Source organism: Chelonoidis abingdonii, chromosome 20, assembly GCF_003597395.2.
Source record: "Chelonoidis abingdonii isolate Lonesome George chromosome 20, CheloAbing_2.0, whole genome shotgun sequence".
Classification (NCBI taxonomy): Eukaryota; Metazoa; Chordata; order Testudines; family Testudinidae; genus Chelonoidis; species Chelonoidis abingdonii.
This window is the reverse complement of record NC_133788.1, coordinates 18,220,649-18,242,010: the sequence shown is the minus strand read 5'-3', so window position 1 is coordinate 18,242,010 and position 21,362 is coordinate 18,220,649. Positions and strand designations below refer to the sequence as shown.

Sequence of the window (21,362 nt, the reverse complement as noted above, 5' to 3'; positions counted from 1 at the left end):
AATGCCCATTGTGATCCTTGGAGACCCCGCTTACCCGTTAATGCCTTGGCTCATGAAACCGTATACAGGGAAGCTTGACAGGAGCCAGGACCGGTTCAACTACAGGCTGAGCCGGTGCCGAATGACCGTGGAGTGTGCTTGTGGCCGTTTAAAAGGGCGGAATGCTGAGGGAGGAGAGATAGGAGGCAGCTCAGTGAGCAGCAAAGGACAGGAAAGGATTTGCTCTGGTTGTTCCAAACAAGGTTCCTGAGCAGGAACCCAGTGGAGTGGGCAGGCCTGGATTCCCCTAGTCCAACCAAGGACTTTAGAAAACAAAGCTCCAAACCCAGGAGGCCTAGAGCTGTATAGCCCCCACTAGAACCACAGAATTTCCAGCTCCCCGTTACCTAGAAAGGGGCAGAGACTATTAAGGACCCAGCCAGAGAGCTTGGTTATAGTAAGGACTTGAACACAGAACATGGTGGCATAAGGGGGACAGAGTCAGGTGGTGGCGCTCCCCACCCTGCCTCAAGGGTGGGCTAATCAATAACGGTTCCATATTACAGGCTTACATTAACAAGAGACAGGGTACCTTGTAGTCCAAGCTACAGTGCAACAGACTGAATGTCAAGGAACCTCAGTTCTCTTCTTGTGTCTTTGTATCACTGTCATTAGGAAAGTAATTTAGGCTATGTCTCCACTAGCGCTTTTGCTGGTCAGGGTTGTGGGGGGGGGAAAAAAACCACACCCCTTGACAGACACAAGTTCCACCAACAAAAGCGCCAGTGTGGATGGCGTTATGATGAAAGGAGATGCTTCCTGTCAACATAGCTACCACCACTTGTTGTGGGGTGGTGTAATTACACCAATGGGAGAGCTCTGTCCCATCAGCACAGAGCAGTTACACGGGAGACCTTACAGCAGCACAGCCGCAGCGGTACAGCTTTGCCTCTGTAAGGTCTGTAGTGTAGACATGGCCTTAATCTCTGTGGCTCTCGCTATGATGCTAAAAAACAGCAGTGTAGATGTGGTTTGGGCCCTGAAGCCTGGAGAGAGGGGTGGGCTTCAGCACTCGAGCCACGTCTACACTGCAGTTCTTAGTGCTGCAGTGCAAGCCAAAGATTACAGATACAGGCGCTGAGATTTGCTGCCCCAGGTTTTAAAACATAGCATAGACATATACTAAGCCCTTTGTAGTGAGATGGGGGGGGTCATGGGCCTGATGTCTGAATCAAAGTCAGTAAGAACCACACTATGAACCAAAGTCAGGCTCTGTCATAAGGAAGATGCTTGCTTACAAGTTCATTGCTCAGTACATAAACTTGGCAAAAACACAGTTAGCAATGCTGAAACACAGGCACTCCTAAGTTCTAGGTATTGGATATACATGTAAACACCCTCCCTGAGGATGGTACAGGGACACACTGATCCTTGATAGGATAAAGTCAGGATAATAAATGAAGATGTTTTGATTGGACGAGCAGGTACAAGGTGCAGGATGGTTGGTAACCACATCAGAAGGGTAATACGTAATCTGTTTGTATAAAAGAGAAAATCATAGGAGCGGCATCTCTGTCTGGCCTAGGAGACAACAGATAGTCCCACACTTGACCGAACTGGCCCATTTTAATGGGCATACATATGTTAGCGTACCTGTAGTACATATGGGGCACTAGAGCCATGCTTCAGTAACGATAAACCTGGTTGAGCACCTTCACCACTGAACCAAGGTTATGATCTGATTTTCCTTCTTTTTGGTTTTTAGTGGTGATTATATGGTTGTTTTAAATAGATGATCTACTTCATAAATTGAAAGAAAAAGGCATGGAAGCCTTGGGTCACTTGCACAACAATATGTTGCAAAATCACAATTTGTTTGGAACCATCAGAGTGAGATGTAAATGATCAGAAACTCTTAATCTGTGCAACAGTCCCCTTCTTTTAATCCAGTTCTTATGATGTGGCCAGAGCTACAGGCCTAGTTTAAAAGCTCAGGGTGTGTTTGCAGATATTTAAATAACAGCTAGGTAGGCGTATACCTGATTTTATGTAATGAAGCATTTTGTCTAGAAAAATTAACAAAATAATTGTTTGAAGTCTTGAGTTTTACTGGAGTCCATCGGTTATGAGAAAGTAGTGGCCTGCTTTACATGCCTATTTTGTTAACATATCAGACATGTCTCACTCACTTATGCAAGAATACCAGCAAGGAAAATAAGTCCTATGAAGCATATTTTTCACACACACAAATCAATGACCTGGATTAAGAGGGGAAATACTGCCAGATAACAAACAACTATAATGTACTGTTTATAACCAAACAGCACATGCAGTCCTAGGCAGGAGAAGTGCTTAATAAGATTATAAACATTTTGACAGCACATAACACATGATAAACAGTTTAGCATAAAGGAAGAAGTTTATCTGTGCTTATTTCTGATCAGGTTCTTAAATTTGAAGATAACATTCACAGCCTTTGTTAATAAAACAACAGTACATAGTGAGCAACATTCTTAGGAATTGTTTTGGGTTTACTTGTTAACCTTCACCCATACCCAAAGTCATTAAATTCTTAATTAAAAAAGGTGTGGCACAGAATTAGTCTAATTATTGTAAGAAGATTTGCTTCAGCAGTTTAGCCTTTCAATCTCTGTACATAGGATTATCCTTGACAAGTAGGTATTTTCCACTAGGTACGGGTATAAGCCGAAAGTGCTGTCAGAGTCAACACATCTAACACAGCCATCATAACATAGCAGAACAACCTCTTTATACTAGGAAGACCCCCCAGCTGACACTTAAAAAGAAACAAAACACATTTCAGGGAAGAGAGGTTGGCAGATGCTCATTACCGACCAAGAGGAATACTCTACAGATTTTTAAGAACACAAGTCTTTTTGAATAGGTGCAGTGTACTATATAAGCCACGATGGATCCGGAAACAGGAGAAACAGACATATTAAAACTCCCTGCTGTCACCTAGAATTCCCTTGTTTATTTCAGCCTTCACTAACTGGAATAGGCTCTTCTGTGTGCACATAGGTATTAACCCATTTAGATGTAGGCCAGGGACTTTTTTAATATAGGCCTCTAAAACTGCCCACCGAGAGACCAGCACAACTCTCCCAGTCCTTGCCAAGACAGAAGTGAGAAAAGAAAAGCAAGTCTTGAGCTCAGATCCCTTGTATGTGATCCCCAGACTAACACAAACCTGCCAACTCATTTTTTTAATTGAACAAAACAAAAAGAAGTATTTGTTTTGACAATACATGGCCAATGTTTACATCAAAACACAATCAATAACACTGTTATACATAGAATATCACTCATCCCTTGCAAACACCCTTTAATTATTTGAGGCACAGAGGCCTGTTTTGACTACTCTTCTGTAATAACTTCATCCATTACCATCAGAAACAGTGAACATGAAAATGAGATTATGTTAAGAGAAAATAATCCCACACAACTTCAAAATATCTCCTCAATTATTTTATACTGGGTTTCATATCACAGGTATTTCATCACAGAGGTTTGTTTTGTTTCTAAAGGCATGTCCCCTAAAAGTCAGTGCTGGCAGATTGAGAGTTTACAGAGAGAACATTTTCCAGTTTCATAATGTAAAAAAACTCTGAATACAGAGCATAAAAAGTTACAGAAAAACATTTTTCTATTGTTCTATCAAATACATTGCTTTTTCAGTATACTAAAAGTTGAAAAGTTTTCTTACCCAGAAGATCCAATGCTTTTACACACACCAAGAAGAGGTCTCTTCTCAGAAAAATTATCACATTTCTGGGGGCCTAATTAGAAGAAAAACAGAAAAAGAAATCTCAATAAAAAACATTCATTATATTTTCACCATGCTGTCTTTATTAATTCACTGCAATAAACTGACAGTTGATTAGACTTGAAAATATAATTATTATATCTTGTCAAATTTCAGAACACATTTTTTTAAAAAACACAAATCATTAACCTGAAAAAATAATTCTTTTACAGAAAAAATACAACATTTTTAGAGCACCTTGCACAAAGTGTACCCAAAGGTTTTACAAAGCAAAGGGAAATATGTTGGAAGGCCAGTGGTTACACAGACAAGAGCAGCAGCCACTGCTAGCTCAGCAATAGGGATACATTTCACAACAAAGCCATGAACTTTAGAACAACAGTTCCTGTAAATATGGTGATAGGTGTAAATGAACAATAAAATTTGGCCAGGACATGCAGGTATTTACCTCCTCTTTTCAGCGAGTGTTATTTCTTATTAAGATCCAGTCTCCCATTTTTCTATTTTGTGAAGTTGTTCTAAAATATGAATGATGCTATTTTTGAAAGGCTTCACACATTTTTTCAATTTATTCCATTATGGTCACACTCACCATAAGAGTAGTCCATCTCTTTCTTTAATGTCTGACAAGCTGGATGCTAATGTTTGCCTAAAACATGCCCATGCCCATCTTACATCCCTAAATTAGGCAAATTTTTCACGTGACACAGCAGCATAAGTCCCATTTTCAAAAGCAATTTAGGAAAAGTAAGTCCCACTGACTTTCAGTGAGACTTAGGCTCCAAGTCACTTTTGAAAAATAGGGCATAGGCATTTTCAAAAATTTTACCTGGTGTCTAAGTAGGAATAAAGTCAAATAAAAACCATCTAATTTCTTTCCTTTGTGGAATTTTTTCCCCCCTGAGGGTACTACTGCTTTGCTGAATGTCAGGATGTTTGTCACTGAAATTAAATAACATACACACACCAAGCTGAGATACCTCAACGAGGTAAATTTCCAGATTACAAGAAAAAACTTTCTTCATTATAAAAATCAAACTCTTTGATCTACACCAAGTATCGGTAACACATTCTGTTCAAACCTTAATTCACAATTAATTGTATGGCTGTACTTCTTTGTGAATTCATCAGAAAGGTACAACAATTAACAATATACTTTTTCACTTAGTAGTCTCTGTTAATTATTAATAGTATGGGTAGATACAATTAATTTATAACATAAAACTGCTCAGCAATCTCATCTATACAAGACTAACTCTTCCCTCCTACATGTTTGGAGTATTTATAATAGTAAGTAGTTCACATCAATAATTTCACCATCAACAATAGGTTTACGAGTTACTTAAAACAGCCAAATGAATTTTCATTTTGTTCTGCTCTTTCCAAGGTTTTGTATGGGTCACACCTGTATTGTATGTACTGATCTGTAAACTGATAAATGAAACATGCAAAGTCTTTTTAAAAACCTGGCAACCAATTTGTTTTTTTTCCCCCCAATATGTGGAACAGATGAACTCCATTTGTTTCTGTTTACCTAGCCAGGCTCAATAGAAATTACATTAAGGGAGAAACCCTGGCTCCACTGAAGCAAATGGGAGTCTTGCCACTGATTTCAGTGGGACCAGGATTTCAACTATATATACATACACATACACAAACACACACACACTTGAGACATCAGTTCATAAGTTTCTATACAGTCAAACTCTAAGTTTGAGTATAAATTTTTTATTTTAATAAGGAGAATTACAAAGGAAAGAATTTTAGAACATACAAAAATGGATTACAGGGCAAAACATTTGCACAGAATCAACAGGAATATCATCATCAATATCTGCAACGTATTTGTAAAAATTGTATAGTGGGTGCTTCAACTTCTAATTTCAGATGTTTAAGACCTGAGCTCATGTTTCAAAAAATTTCCATCATCTACTTCAAATTTATACTTTTAGGATGTAACTATTAATACTCTAGAAAAATCATTAGTATAAGGACTTTGCAGTGCATGAAATCAGGTTAACAGCAGTCCTGTTCATGAGATTGCAAGCAGCAACATGTGTTGTTCTCCATGATGCTTAATGCATAAGCACCCCCCTGTCATTCTGGGGGCGGGGGGAACGTTTAATCCTTCAAGTTATGCTGGATTAATTTTTTATAATAAAATTGTGTTTATTCACATGTGCAATACACTGATGCTATACACACTTGCTCCGCAGTGTTTAACAGAATGTATCTGATGATTGAAATGAAAAACAGCTAGACAAATCCATCAAATATAAAAAGTATTGCAATCCTGTTCCAAAGTCCTTTTCTTAAACTCCTTTTATTCTAAATCCTTTTAATTCTGTCATATAACACTACCGCATTTATAAAAAGCTAAAAATCCTGATAAATCACACAATTAAAGTAATGAAAACTGCCTTTCCTGCCAACAAGGCACCACCTTATCTGCAACTCCATTTAGCTAAATGATAAAAAAAAAAAATTCTGTCATTGGCATATTTGAAAATATTCCCTTGACTAGATGAAAATTAATATAAAGCAACTTCCAGATCTCCATGAAGTCAAAAAGTTTTCCACCTACTAATATAGTTCACTTGTTCAGATGAGCTCATGTACGGTACTTCCAATGAGATGGAAGTCCTGCTGGCAGCTTAATAATGCCAATAATCACAAAATACACTTTTTCAAGAGATAAAGCAGCATAACCCAAAAGGAGCTCAGCACTATGGCTCCCATTAACTTTCCATGAGAGTTGTGTGTGCCCAGCACCTCAGAAAATTAGTACACTAGCATCTCTGAATGTTTTCTCTCAACAAAAACAGGGCGATGTACTTTTGCTGGGTACTCAGCAGTGACGGTGCTTGCCAAAAGTCACTTCATTACTTTCACCTACCTCATTGATTTGTAAAGCATTTTACTGTAGCTTGAGTAAGAAATCCACTATATAATGCCAAGTACTATTCTATTTAGCAATGGCAAGTATGCTTTGAAAATACACTGTGTAGGTTCACTCTTACTTCTTCATTATCTATTGGTTTGATGACAGTTCTATTCAGGTCCTTATACTGTTGTCATCAGCATAGTATCCCAGAGCTTCCCTGAAATGCACTAAGCAACTTGACTAGCATTCGTTAACACATGGTTCTCTTTCTCCCTTTTTTTCTCCAAAGAAAAAATGAGATGTTCTGTTTTTGTTTCGTCTTTATTTTATGTCTGCTGTGTTATGCACGTTTATTATTGAAGGCAAGGTTTTAAAAGTGAGCCTCACAGTTAGAAAGGAAAGCAGTGAGGTTTGCCGTGGTTCTTAAAACCTGTGGGAGTTCACTCCCCAGCCTTAGACTAGTCCCTGAGAATACTGTCTCCTGCACAGACTAGCCTTACCCTCGTGGACAGCTCCACCTTGCCTGGTGAGTGTAGCTGCTGACCGCAGTCCCCGAGCTTCTGGTGATCTTTTAGGTATAGTGAAACCACGTCATTGAGCATCTTAAACAAAAACGGCAGAGATCTTGAATTTGACGTGCTCTTCTATGGGAAGCCAGTACAGAGTGGAGGACAGGCTTGATGTGTTCAGATTGCAAGCTCTTTGGGGCATGAATCACGCCTTTTTGTTCCGTGATATACAATGTCTAGCACAGCAGGGCCCTGATCCATAACTGGGGCTCCTAGGTGTTATGGTAATACATAAATAATGTGCTCACACAGTAGCCCATGCTGCTGAGATCTGGTCCTACATTCAATACTAGCTAGAGTTTCCTAAGGGTTGATAGCTTCATCGCCAGAGTCAAAGACACAAATAGCACAGAACTGAAAAATCTTGAGCTTCTTTATTAAAAAAAAAGTTCAACACAACATGTTTTCCATACACAGAAACACTATTTCCTGGAAACTGGGTTTATTTAAATAGGGAACTTACATTTGGCTAATAAATAAAACAAATATATGTTTGTATGTCTTGTACAGCATTGAGCACATGCAAGTTAAACAATAATATTCACAAGTCAGTACAGTTCCCATCTTTCAAAATTTCTCCACTCTTTTATGCTGAATTTTTATTTTCTTTACTCATGAACTTTACTCAGAGTTCCTGTATGGAAAACATTCAATTTCAGCAAATATGAAGAACTGTAAAGGGCCAAAGAAAGCACATCCAAGTGAACAAAGTCCACCTACTTTAGGCTCCCAGCTTCTCAAACATCGTCCTTTTTGGAAAGAGGCCCACATCTCTCCCCCTGATAACCAAGGTTTTTCCTGGCTGCACAGTTCTCCATCTACACTGTGGTATCTCCAGCAAGCCAGACTGCCTAACAAGCCAGCATCCTGTATTTTGCTTACTCTCCAAAGGCTACGAACAGCACAATTGTTCACAGCTATAAATTGCCACACAGCTCTTTGTAAGCAAGAACATTTATTCTTAATGTGAAAGCATTCCAGAGAAAAAGGCACTGAGCCAGTTCAAACTCAGGCTCTTTATCCGAAAGTCCTTGCTCTGTCTGTTGGTCTCTAGAGAAGCCAGTATACGCAAACCTCCCCTAGAGATGGCACTTCTGTACGTGGGAGGGTTTAACAACATTGCTGATTTACCTTAATCACCACTCACTGTCTTTAGTACTTAGATGCTGCAGTAGCCCTCTCCCATGGTGTACATCAGTGGTTTTCAAACTGCGGGTCACGACCCAATATTGGGTTGCGGAATGGAAGGCACTGGGTCACAGCAGCTCTGTTAAAATCCCGTCAGCAGTGCTGCCCAGCAAAAGGAGGGTAGCTCCTACCTGTTCTGAACTGCGCTGTGGCCTGGAAGCGTCCAGCAGCAGGTCCAGCTCCTAGATGGGGGGGCTACGGAGCGCTGCACACTGCCTCCGCCCCGAGTACTAGCTCTGCACTCCCACTGACGGGGTCCCGGTCAATGGCATCAGGGGTGGGGCGGTGCCTGCAGGCGACAGCCGCTTGCGCACCTCTGCCTAGGAGCCAGACCTGCTGCTGGAGGCTTCCAGGGTGCAGTGTGGAAGTCTGCCTTGGTATCCTCACTGTGCCACTGACTGGGAACCACCTGAGGAAAGCCTATGCCCCAACCTGCTGCCCCAGCCTTGAGTCCCCCACAAACCCAGAGCCCCTTCCTGCACCTCAAACCCTTCATCCCTGGCCCACTCCAGAGCCTGCACCCCCAGCACACAGCCCTGACTCCCTACCATACCCCAACCCCCTGCCCTAGCCCAGAGCTCCCTCCCACACCCTGAGCCACTCATTCCTGGCCCAACCCTACAGCCCTCACCCCAACCCTCTGCCCCAGTCTTGAGCCCCTTCCACACTCCATCCCCTTATCCCCAACTCCGCTGGGTTACGGGCAACAATTTTCTTCAACTGGGTTGCCAGAAAAAAAAATTTGAAAACCACTGGCGTACAACACAATCACACATACACCATTCATTTAAACAATGGGCCCCAAGGATACTTAAACTTAATTCAATAAGGTCTCCCAATGACATGCAGGAAATTGCCGTTTATCTGTCATGCCTTATTTTTTATAATCTCTCTCAGTAGACAGCACCTAGATCTCTTCCAGGGAATCAAACATTAGGCTCAGTTTTTAACCCAAATTTAAAATGGCTTTCTTGGCCTAAAACAGGAGTTTAAATAGCACTTTCTCTGAGCTATTCAGACGTAGATCCCTGTCCAGTCACAATACAATCATGAGGTAAAAAATATGTTAAATTCTGGAAAAAGGTAAGAAATTTTAACTTATTACTTCAGACTAATTACAGAGGAACAGAACTAGAACATATGGTAAAAATTTCCAAGCATTTTCTGCACTTCAAACTCCTTTATGTGTTATGGAATATTTAGCTAGCAAAATAAAAGTTTGGTGATGAACCAGAAACTTCATCTTCTGAAACCCACAATAGTAAGGCTTTTTTGTTAAATTACAAACAATTTCTGCCAGCACCTAAAAGATCTACTTTTTATTTTAACAACCCAGTCCACTTTTCTCTAAGCAGTAAGCTTCAATATTTATTACAGAAAAAATATATTTAAGGTGTTGAAATTTGATTTTGTTGAATTTGTGTCACATAAATGGAGGAAGTCACACATAAACTAGAAAATCTATGAATCACTTTCCAAAACCTCCTCCCACCCCAACGTAAAAGGATTCAGACCATCAGGATCCCTTTTGCTAGTCAGCTCTCACTGGGAAATCTGTTCAGTCAAGGAAATGTAGTCACCAGGAAAAAAGGAAATCTTATTTATACCAGGCAACAAATTAGACAGCAGAGGTGTGGCACTAACGAACTTGCAGAAGGTGAGTTATGGTTCCAAAACTGTATTTTACATGACAATATTTAAATAAAAGGAGAAAATGAAATAGCTCTGCACTCCATTAGTAAGGAACATAGAAATATGAAAGAAAAACACACATCCAAAAAAGTGTAAGATAGGGGGAGTTGCAGAACTAAAATATTTAGCAGACATAGTGACCTTGCTAATTTATTAAGATCAAGTCATGTAATGAATACAGACACCTGCAAATTATGTCTGTATGTACTACTTGATTATATGTTTAATTAAATTTATCTGTTCATCTTATTTCTCTAATTCACTTAACTTCACCTTAGCAAGTAGGTTAGATTTATGGTAGGCGGTACCTTAAAACCTTGATGCTCCAAAAGGACAAAAATTGTTACGTTTTGAAATTAAGTTATGAAATGTATAGCATTTCACAGATTAGTTTGTAGTAAAACTACTTCTCTAACCAATATTAAGTTGCACATCTAGTTCTCTGACAAGTATCAGCATCTGTTCTGTCAAAAGGATTGATTCAAAAATTATGCCCATAGATGTCCTGCATAGTAAAAATCTGATCTTAAATCTTTGCTCTCAAAGTGCTTATAACACAATTGCATGAGCATCAGCAATTCTGCAAGCATCTATAAAAGCCTTTGTACAAATGGAATATACCCTGGGATTGACTCCTCTCGGTAGCTGGCATTGTCTTCTAATCTTGGAAATTGTGCACTCAAACATTAAAAGGCCAGACAGATGTGTGTGTTCTGCCTATTTTTTCCACTGAGGATAAGAGTTTTGCTGATAATATCCCAGTTTACTGCATAGTACAATTGGATGACATTCCTTTGACTCCCTCAGTGAGGAAGGCATCGTTCTAGCTCCTTTGATTTTCTTAAGAGCCCAGCTTAATACTGAAGTTAACTTGCTCTCCACAAACTGGATTCTTTTATCCACCTCAGATCAGTCTTCCAGGTCAGATATCATCATCTTCACATTCTCAGGCATGACTGCATTAGTGGCAAGTGAAGATTACATAAAAATGATTGCAGACTGCAAATTTCAGTATGTTTACTGACCAGAAGTTCCTTAGCTGTAATATCCGCCAGACTTGCTGAAAAATGAACCAGACAAATTATATAAAAGGAAAAAGTTCTTTGTAGGAATCGGTAGGATCTATGCATACAGACTGATTTCTATGTATTTTTGCTGACGTAGTCTAAATTTTTTGGAAGACACTATACATTCCTGAAAAACAAGAGAGTAAAAAGACAGTTGCAAGAGAGAGCACTGTAGTGGGCTCAAGAATGTTTGGATGCTTTTTTTTTTTTCCCTAAATTCAGCCAACTTCCTTCCAAGATGCTCCTCAAAGAGTTAATGGGCAAATGAAAAAGGGCAGCCAGAACCAAGGCAGTATCAGAAGACTGAGGGCATCAGACAAGTTGGCCACCAGTCAGAAGGATACAGAACAGCAGAGAAAACTCTTTTTAACCTGCTCTAGTTCTGAATTCAAAAGTCAAAGAATTTTAATCAGAGACAAAAACCATGCACTTTTACAGATATCTGCACTTTCCTTCTGAGACACAACAGTTTTATTCTTAGTCAACACAGCAAATAGTTTCTACCAAAACACAAGAAAATAACTTTGAAATATTTGTTAGTGATAACTAAATGTTACTATTAGAGGAAAGAGACATACATTATTTGAGAAAATGTGGCTTAGAAGGAAATAGTCTGCATTTTTTAATTACAGTCAACCAAAGCTAGAGTCACATGACCCTGGTGCAGTTAAAGTTGGAGCCCTGTGGGCCTAATGAACCAATGTGATGTTTCTAAAAGTGAAATAGCAGCAGAATGGGGGGGCCAGTCCACTTTTGAATATTAATATTTTTACATTGGTGTAAACATAAAAAAGCACTCCAATGTTTTTTCTATACAGCTTATAAAAGGCTTACTTGCTACATTAGAATTCTATTCTATAACGTCTCTAACCCACCTACATCAGATTTCATTCTACCACAATCAACCCTACACCACTTACAAAACACCAAAGCTTAAAAATACACCTGCACAAGCCACTTAGCTCTAGCCAGTTCTAGCTACAAACTGCTACTGTTTGGTCAGCTTGCAGGGTGGGTTCTTGTATTGTACATGCTTGGCAATTATTTTTGTCTTAAAAGACTTAAAACCACAAAGCCACCCAAGTGGCTGAATATATATAATATTAACATCTGCCTTCCTTTAGACAGCAACCTAAAATATTATAGTTTCTTTCAGTATTCTTGCAGATTAAGCTAAGTCAGCTTTTGAGGTTCACAGTAAAAACATTTAAAAATATAAACAGAAGTCAGAGATGCAGGTAATATGTGTTAAAACTGCAATAAAATTTGAAAACAATTTCATTATACAAGTTCAAGTGAAAAACTAGTTGGTAACTCAGTTAATTCTAACTTCTGAAATTAATTCTAGTTTTAAGAATTTGTTTTACAATGCTCCTTGGTTCACATTTCTTTTAAAATGTAAGTAGCTTGATACCTTCCATTATTCTTTGTTTACAATTTTTGTTCTCCTTGGTAAATCTGATGAACCACAAATAATCATTTTGCACTGTGTTTTTTTAAAAACAAAAACCCATGCAAGTAGCATAATACAGAAATTGGCAACAAGTGAACTGAATTAAATTTGATGAATTTGTGTTCATAACAGCGAAAGCTAGGAATATATGAAACAGTCAATGGCTCAAGCCAAGTTCTACACACAACTCTGCCAACACGTCAGTCCTAAACTACCACACTCTGTGCTATTCCAGTGTCAGGCTCTGGACTTTCCAGACTATGGAATACTAATTATTCAGCTGAGATTTACACCCTGTGCAAACCCATTGAATTCAAAGGGTTTAAGCAAATATTCTGGCTGAGTAAACACAGGATTTTCACAGACTGTGATAGGTAAGAAGGGGGAAAAAATAAGATATTCTACCAAATTAATCCACTTCATAGAGCAAGCATATTCTTATTCTGTACAAAAACTATAAGAAGCCATGTATGTTATCTCAACTGTCAATATTGACAACTACAGCATGGTCCTCAAAGTGAGTAGAGTGGTAAAGAACAATCACACTTATGAAATCTGCTGTAGCAACTTCTCAATAACTTCATCATATCAACCAGAATTTATAAGTCGTACATAGGTTCCCCAAATTCTCACAGGAAACCGTTAACAGAGTACTGCAACAGTTCCAAAAGGAAGTGATTAAGGCATGAGTAAGAATTTTGGAAGAAGTGATGAAAACACTTAACCTGTGTTACATAAAGAGTATGAGAAATTGGACTAATGTAGTTAAATGGAACCACTATAAATTATGGGGGCGGGGAGCCTAATACAGAGCAATTTCAGAAAGGAGGAGAATGCCACAAAACCTTATCAGAGCAAATGAGAAAAGTTAATATCCCCTGATTTTTGCTTTTTGTTCCCGGGCTACCCAACCTATGACAGTGTTACCAACTATTTCCATTTCACTGGGAGACTAAATTAATTTAACCGGCAGAGCCCCTGCCTCATCTTGCTTTACATCTACCATGTATGGTTTTCCCACTCCCACCCTAACAAACAGGAAGTCAGACCAATTTGTCTTCAAACATGTCTTCAAACATATCTTTTCCCCTGCATGTCTGACCAGACAAGGAGAAATTCCAAACCCTCAGAAAACTCGACACCTTTACACATATGGAATAAATACTCAAATCATTTCCAGCACTAGAATTAAAACAGTGAGGAACTGCGTAGGTTAAGAAGCTGTGCCGACCAGATGCAGCATGTAGTCATGTAAAATGTCTAGACTTAGGAATCTTATTCTGAAGACTGGTACCATCAAGAAAGATGTCCTCATAGTCTGATTATTAGCCATGCAACTCTAGTTCCTCCTGTAAGCCTGAAAATTGGTCAGAGTAATATTTCAGTCTCCAAAACGGCCATCTATATTCCGAAGCACAGAGAATAATCACAACCACACATGGTGTTGGAAGCCAAAAGGATTTAAATGGAATGGGAAGAGATGAATTGGTTTCCTGATTATTTTATGATCCAATTAAAAATCTGACTTTTTGAAGAAGGTAGAGCTTGGATGCCTTATGAATACAGATTCCTTTCTCCAAGGCTACAGAAAGCAAGGCTACATACTGATGTAATAATATCAATAAGAAATAACTGCTGTATTATCTATTTTGGTGTATAGTTTGAAGAATGCACAAACTACTCCTGTTTGGACCAGTTTATATACATATGGGGAGGGATAGCTCAGAGGTTTGAGCATTGGCCTGCTAAACTCAGGGTTGTGAGTTCAATCCTTGAGGGGGTCATTTAGGGAACTGGGGTAAAATCTGTCTGGGGACTGGTCCTGCTTTGAGCAGGGGGTTGGACTAAATGACCTTCTGAGGTCCCTTCCAACCCTGATATTCTATGTTTCTATATTCAGACTCAACATCTTGATAAAGCAAGGCCACACTTGACACTAGCTCTAGTCTGAACAGGTGGATAGAAAAAAAGACAGGTTAGCATACTGTATACAACCTTTCCCTGCATCTGTCTTCTTTCTGGGTATCACAATGTTCAAGTGGATAACCAATATATCTGATCTTCTCTGACACTACCAAGAGACAATCCATCTTGTCTTCCAGATTGAAGTGCTATCCTTAGGTTCTGTACTAGCTGTGATTTCTATCATTACTGTCCACAATGTGCTAGACACTCTCCACAAATCCTGTCCAAGAATAGCCTATATTCTAAAAACAACAAGGCTATCAGTCTGAAACCTATATTGTAAGAAACCCATCAGCTCACTATTGCAGCTACAGCCAAGAGTATTCTCTGCTGGAAAAGAAAAGAAGGTTTGCCTGGGCAGTTCTAGCCTCTTATAAGACTGAGACGATGCTGATTGATGGAATAAGCATTTTGAGAAACAGACGACATTTATAACTTCTCCTTTGTTTGTCAGTCTCTGCTGAGCTATTGTGAAGGTGGTTCATTATGTCAGGGTCAGGAAGTTAGTTACCACAGTCAGCACTGTTCCTGGATTCATAGACAGCAAAGGTGGCCAAGAACATTTTTCACTTTCAGCTGGCCAAAAGACAGATACATGCCTCTTTAGTTACCCATGTCTCTGTTATCTCAAGGCTAGACTACTGTCATGAACTTCAACTGAGGTGAACCTTCAAGGCTACCCATAAGCTTCAACTACAGCAAAATGTGTCTGCATATTTGTGGGCAAGGTGGGCTTGGAAAGCACATTTTCATTACTCATGTATACCCCATACTTCACTGATGTCCATTTCACTTCTAGCTCAAATTCAGAGTACTATGACCTCTGACTTCTTCCAGTCTGTCCTGTTACAATTCTTATATTCAACCATTCACAGTTCATCTGTGTGTCTCAAGAGTAAGACTCAAGCGAGCCAGAAGTTTGCAACAGTGGATGCTTGCCTTTGAAATCTGCTCTTGAAGGAAACACGTTTAAGCTTGAGCTTTGCCACATTTCGAGCACAAGATAAGCCACCTTTGTCCAGGCTTTCCGCTAACTATACTCTGAAATCCCTGGTACTTATTACTAGCAGATTTTTCTCAATCTTTGTGCTTTAAAGTTAGCAACTACGGTGCTGCAAGTTCAGAGTATACAGTAAATGCCTATGTATTTGGCAAAGTGGAATCACATAAATCTGATACTAACTTTAACAATATGTCCAAATAAAAAATAACATAAATGAATATAGACAGACTACGGAAGCTAGCCATCTTCTGTAATTTTTTGTACCATTTGAGCAACAAGGACATGGAGAAAAGGCACAGTACAGATTAGCTCAGGGCCCATTTTTCTTAAAGATAATAATTTTCATGTGTGTTAGTCAACGAGAACAAAGATTTAAAAAATTATAGTTTCTTAAAAAAATTTAAAAGTTTAAACACTTCTCAAAGTTTGAAAGCATCATGAAAAAACTGATTTGACACTGAAGGCTTGTTCCTATCCTCAAATAATAGAAAATGTTAAAATGCACAGGCACACATTGCCATGTAACTTAATAAAACAGATTTGATGAGGTCTTCTTTAATTCTTTGAAACAGTACTATATTATGGTGTGAAGAACATGATGCAACAGGGAATCAATCAAAGGATTACAGTACTTTAACAAAATAGTCCACAAACTATTAAGTTGTACTGCTGAAAAAGTGAGTTAAACCATGAACTTTTCCTTTTAGACCTCGGAATGAGTTTCTTATCACAAATTGAGATCTATTTCTAGGAACGTACCAAATTCATCCACCAGGAGCCTCACATTCAACAATTCCCTTTTTACATCTTTACAGTAAAATTGTGTTTGAGCGTTGCTGATAATAATCAGCTTCTCCTTCACAAATGCATTTTATTTTGTTCAGAATCATTAAAGCTTGCGTGTGTTAGTTATCTATGGCCTCTTATTACAGTTTTACTTTTGTCTGATTCCAGATATTGGTCAATAATATATTTGTGTATTTTTAATCAGATTTACTTTATACCAAGCCATGTAAAAAGAGACCAAAACATGTTTTTAAAAGGTTTAACTTAATTTAATACGAACTAATTTGAATAGCTTTCTGATGTAGCAACGATCATTGTTAAATGCTAAATATAAGCAGTTTAGAGAGAGAACAACTGCCCAATGGAATTCATAAGTAGTAGTTTAGTTTGCTTGCTAGACTGTACAACACAAAGCATTTTTCTACCCGCAGTAAAAAACAGAACTTGTTGGAATGTTAACTATTGCTTCCTTCACTTGCAGTTACACTTCTTTCCCTCTTTTTTTCTTTTTTAAAAGGATGCAGGGATCCAATATTTGATGACACAGAAAGGACCAAAATAGCCATAGTCTGTCAGCTAATTACAAAGTTGACAAAGTTCCCATAAAGAAAAAGTCCTGCACACATTTTAAATGTGTGCCTGTGTATTAAATTCTAACAGTAGGTTGCTACTGCTTTAACACATTCCATTTTGTGTTTAATATTTTAACTGAATTTAAGATCTACTTAAATCTAACTCTAGTTTAGAGTTCTGTGCAAGGACAAGCTCCACTTAACAGTTCTGGTAAATGGCTCTCAATACACTATTGCATAGATTCCTAACCTGTGTACCACTTCTCCACTTAATCCCAGACTTTAACAGAAAAGTAAATAACAGCTCAAATTAGATTGACTGTAGTGGAATGGGGCAGCCATTTTACACAACAAACACTACTTAGCAGCTGTATGCAGGAGGGAAGCAGGAAAGCTTCTCCAGTTGAAGTTACGGGGTGGGTTTTGGTCAAAAAGAATATTGCCCAAACTGAGGTTCAGCCAAGACACTAACAGGGTAACCCCCTCATGCTCTTAAAAGTGCAACAGGATCCTGGATGACAAAATTGTCAGGATCTTAATTCTAGACCAGACTTCTTAACCAATACTTAGCAAATCAACAGAAAATTTTAAGACAACAGAACAGCATCTGATGTTTTAGTGAAGCCATCTAATTCTTTAAGCTATATCAAGTTAAAATGTTAGTATGCCTGTTCTCTCTTCTGGGAGCATAGTAGTTCCACTTTCAAAATACTGGAGATGATTATAAGCAAATGTGAACTGGCCTGCTATTTGGGAATTGCTTGTATTTGGGCTGAACAGTCTCCGTTTTTAAGAGGAATTGCTTGTTTATGCATAGTTGCTCAAATCTTTTAGCAAACTCTTCCAGGAGGTTACTCAGAATTTCTGAAACAATGTAGTTGAGCAAACAAGACAGCTGGTCTCAGAACTTGATAAAACCACATTTAAGTAATCTTCAAGAGAGGAGGTGGCTATTTGTACATTAAGAGATATGTCAAAAACTCAAACACTGGAAAGGTCAATTTGTTTGAAAATGGTTTATTTAAAATAAGCAAAAAGAGGAACAAATTAAAATCTAGCTCCACTCCAACTAGAAGGAACTATAAAGAATTCCCATCCCACTATTTTTCTGATCGGAATGGGAAAGTAACTTTGTGTTCTAATACCAGAAAAAGCTTCAACAGCTGATATTTCAGGGCACATGGGTGGTCTGTTATAATATTACAAGTTTTAGAAAATACTTTGCATTTTTCCCATACGTGAAATAAAAAAAGAGCCTTCATGTTTTTGGCAAACCTACTTACTTTTGAGAAAACAAGATGTCTTCTTGAATTTAATGTATGCTATATTATTTACACGATATCATTTTTATTAAAGTTATTTCTTCATATACATTAAGTTGGATCTCCAGCACTGCCTCTTGAACAGATGACAAAGAAAACTTAAAATCTTTTATTCATCCCAAGAGTTTGAAAGTCTGAGAAGGTAAGGACCACAAATCATGAATAAACTCTGCAGTGTATCTGAATATGAGTCTCTAACTATAAACAGCATTTCTAATCCTATGGCTAGCAACCATGACCTTGCTAAGGAAAAAAAATGATACTTGGGATAAAGGACCACAAGATATTAACCAAATGTCAGTTCTATAATTATGATTGTAACAATGATTACAAAAATTGCAGTGGTTTAAAACTGTTTTCTCAATTTTCCTTTACTGAAACTGTGGAGTCCTTTTGGATGAGACTTTTAAAAACAAATTCCTGTCTGCCATATGTAGAACTTAAAAATCCCATGACAATCTTCCCGAGAGTGGGAGTTTGCTTCAGTGTCCTTGACCAAAATTTTCCCTGCCTTCCACTGTTGCACAGCATTTTATATGCTCTTTGTCAGCCTGACTGGGAAAGGTTGCAAGTGCTTTGGAGGATAGGATTCAAATTCAAAATGATTTGGACAAACTAGAATAATGCTCTGAAGTGCTCCACTTCGGAAGGAACAATCAGTTGCTAGCATACAAAATGGGAAATGACTGCCTAGGAAGGAAGTTAAGTATCAGGGGGTAGCCATGTTAGTCTGTATCCACAAAAAACAACAAGGAGTCCGGTGGCACTTTAAAGATAAACAGGTTTATCTGGGCATAAGCTTTTGTGGGTAAAAAAAACCCCACTTCTTCAGATGCATGGAGTGAGAATTACAGATGCAGGCATTATTATATGGACACATGAAGAGAAGGGAGTTACCTCACAAGTGGAGAACCAGTGTTGACAGGGCCCTGTGAGGTAACTCGCTTCTCTTCATGAGTCAGTATAATAATGCCTGCATCTGTAATTCTCACTCCATTCATCTGAAGAATGGGTTTTTTTACCCACTAAAGCTTACGCCCAAATAAACTTGTTAGTTTTTAAGGTGCTACCAGACTCCTTGTTGCCTAGGAAGGAGTACTGCAGAAAGGGAACTGAGGGTCATAGAGGATCATAAGCTAAGTATGACTGAACAGTGTAATACTGTTGCAAAAAAAAGCAATCATTCTGGGATGTATTAGCAGGAGTGTTGTAAGTAGACATGAGAAGTAATTTTTCTGCTCTACTCCACGCTGATTAGGCCTCAACTGGAGTATTGTGTCACATTTCAAGACTAACAGATATATTGGAGCATAAGCTTTCGTGGGTGAATGCCCTCTTCGTCAGAAGCATGTTATTTTAACTAAGTTTCTAATAAATGGAAAGCTGACATACCAGTATATAACAAAGATTCAAGTAAAACTTTTAAAGAAAAAATACTGATTCATTCAGTAGGTAGAAGAGAACATACATTTAGCTGTGAACTGTTACAACAACATACTTACTGATTTGTGGAGCAGGCAAGATTCGTGCAGCTCGAACTGGGCCGTGTCGAACAGAAAAGAGTTCCTGGGCTTCACCACTGATCTGCATAATATACAAATTATAAACAATGTAAAGAATGTTATTTGTTTTAATAAACCATTAAAACCTCCCTCCTCCTATACCTAATTCACTAAGCATTGCTTCCTAAACTTTGCCATGCCTTCCACATAGCACAAGTGAACCCACTTTGCAAGAGTTTTGAGGGCTTCTTGTGTGTTTGGTACTGTAACAGGGTCACAGGATGCCCTATTAACAGTTGTTAAAACCATGAGGGATCTGCAGGTAAATTACTGTATAGGTATTTAAGCTACAAACACGTTTGCACCGGCACAACTGCATCTATGCTAGGAAGTTGCACTGATTTAAACTATTTTTAAAAAAGAACAGATTTAGTTAAAATAATGCAAAAACTATGTGTTAGGCCCCTAGATGAGCTGTCACTTTTTTTTGGAGGTAGGTAGGGACTCCAAAAAGTAAAGGCAAAAAGGAATTCACTAGAAATAAATTTCAGGGAAAGCATTTTTCTTCTCTTCCTTGGTAATTTCCGTATGTGCTCAGCAAACTTTAAATATTTCATACACTAAGTTAAGCTCTGGTTTACCCAAGACCTGGAACAGCAAGCTGGAATAGAAATTATATATGCTTTCCATCTAAGCATCTTCAAACCCACTCCTGCCCAAAAAAATCAATTGTATATACCCTTCCCCTACAGATGATAATTTACAGGTCTTTAAAAATAACTGACAAATTATAGTAACAGAGGTCCTCCACATCAAGAAATGCATGTTTTACATTAGGCTACATAAAATACCATAGTGTGATACAATTTTCATAAGTATACTGTACACATTTCAGGACATACAAGTCCTCAACTTGGCCACCGATTAATACATAGTTTGTGCTACACATTGTACGTTTTATTAGAAGAGGCAAATTAATCTCTGATTAAGAGAATCAAATATTGGATTTAAAGGATCAGAAAACCTGAAATATTAGTGCACCACATATTGTATAGGTGTTAAAATTGTTTTAAAAGTAGGAAGTCAAACTAATTGTTAGTCACTAATGGAAATCTTGAAAAGATTAAATCAGAAGTAGTTAAGAAGAATTTCCAGACTTCCTGTAAATGGTTGGTCACAATGTATTTTCATAACTGCTTGGTAATGGATCCGATACGGAATGTCAAACTTCAGGAAAATGGCAAACATTATGAAACTCATTTCCAAATAACTAAGAACTTAAAACAGATGTAATGAAGCTAAAAATTTAACCAGCATGTTGGCATACTATTTTTGGAAGAAAGTTTGCCAAACAAGCATTTTACAATATCAGAAATGCATACAATTTGAAAGAAAGACCTCATAATTCGATAAATATTAAACCATAAATCTAACACAACCTTTTTAAAATGTCTTATTATATTTCTTCAATTACTTCCTGCAGTTTAGATGACAAGTTGGAAAAATAAAAATCCACTGCTATTTAAGCAACAAATCATGACCAGTAACTCCGACTCACACTTAGTTGCCACTTCTTAACTATAGCTTATTACC

General features: G+C 38.1%; 1 protein-coding gene across 11 annotated transcripts in view; it reads right to left on the bottom strand.

The window, feature by feature from the left end:
* Nucleotides 1–21,362, bottom strand: part of BCAS3 (BCAS3 microtubule associated cell migration factor) — a 497,109-nt gene that overhangs the window by 451,077 nt on the left and 24,670 nt on the right. For all 11 annotated transcript variants that reach the window (XR_012657329.1, XR_012657330.1, XM_032779316.2 and 8 more), the window contains exons 6-7: nucleotides 19,770–19,851; nucleotides 3,707–3,779 (exon numbers count right to left, since the gene is read on the bottom strand). Coding sequence is in view for 9 of the 11 variants with exons in the window: in XM_032779316.2 (XP_032635207.1) it covers nucleotides 3,707–3,779; nucleotides 19,770–19,851 (155 nt within the window). In the remaining 2 variants the exon portion in view is untranslated. The remainder of the gene's footprint in view (nucleotides 1–3,706; nucleotides 3,780–19,769; nucleotides 19,852–21,362) is intronic.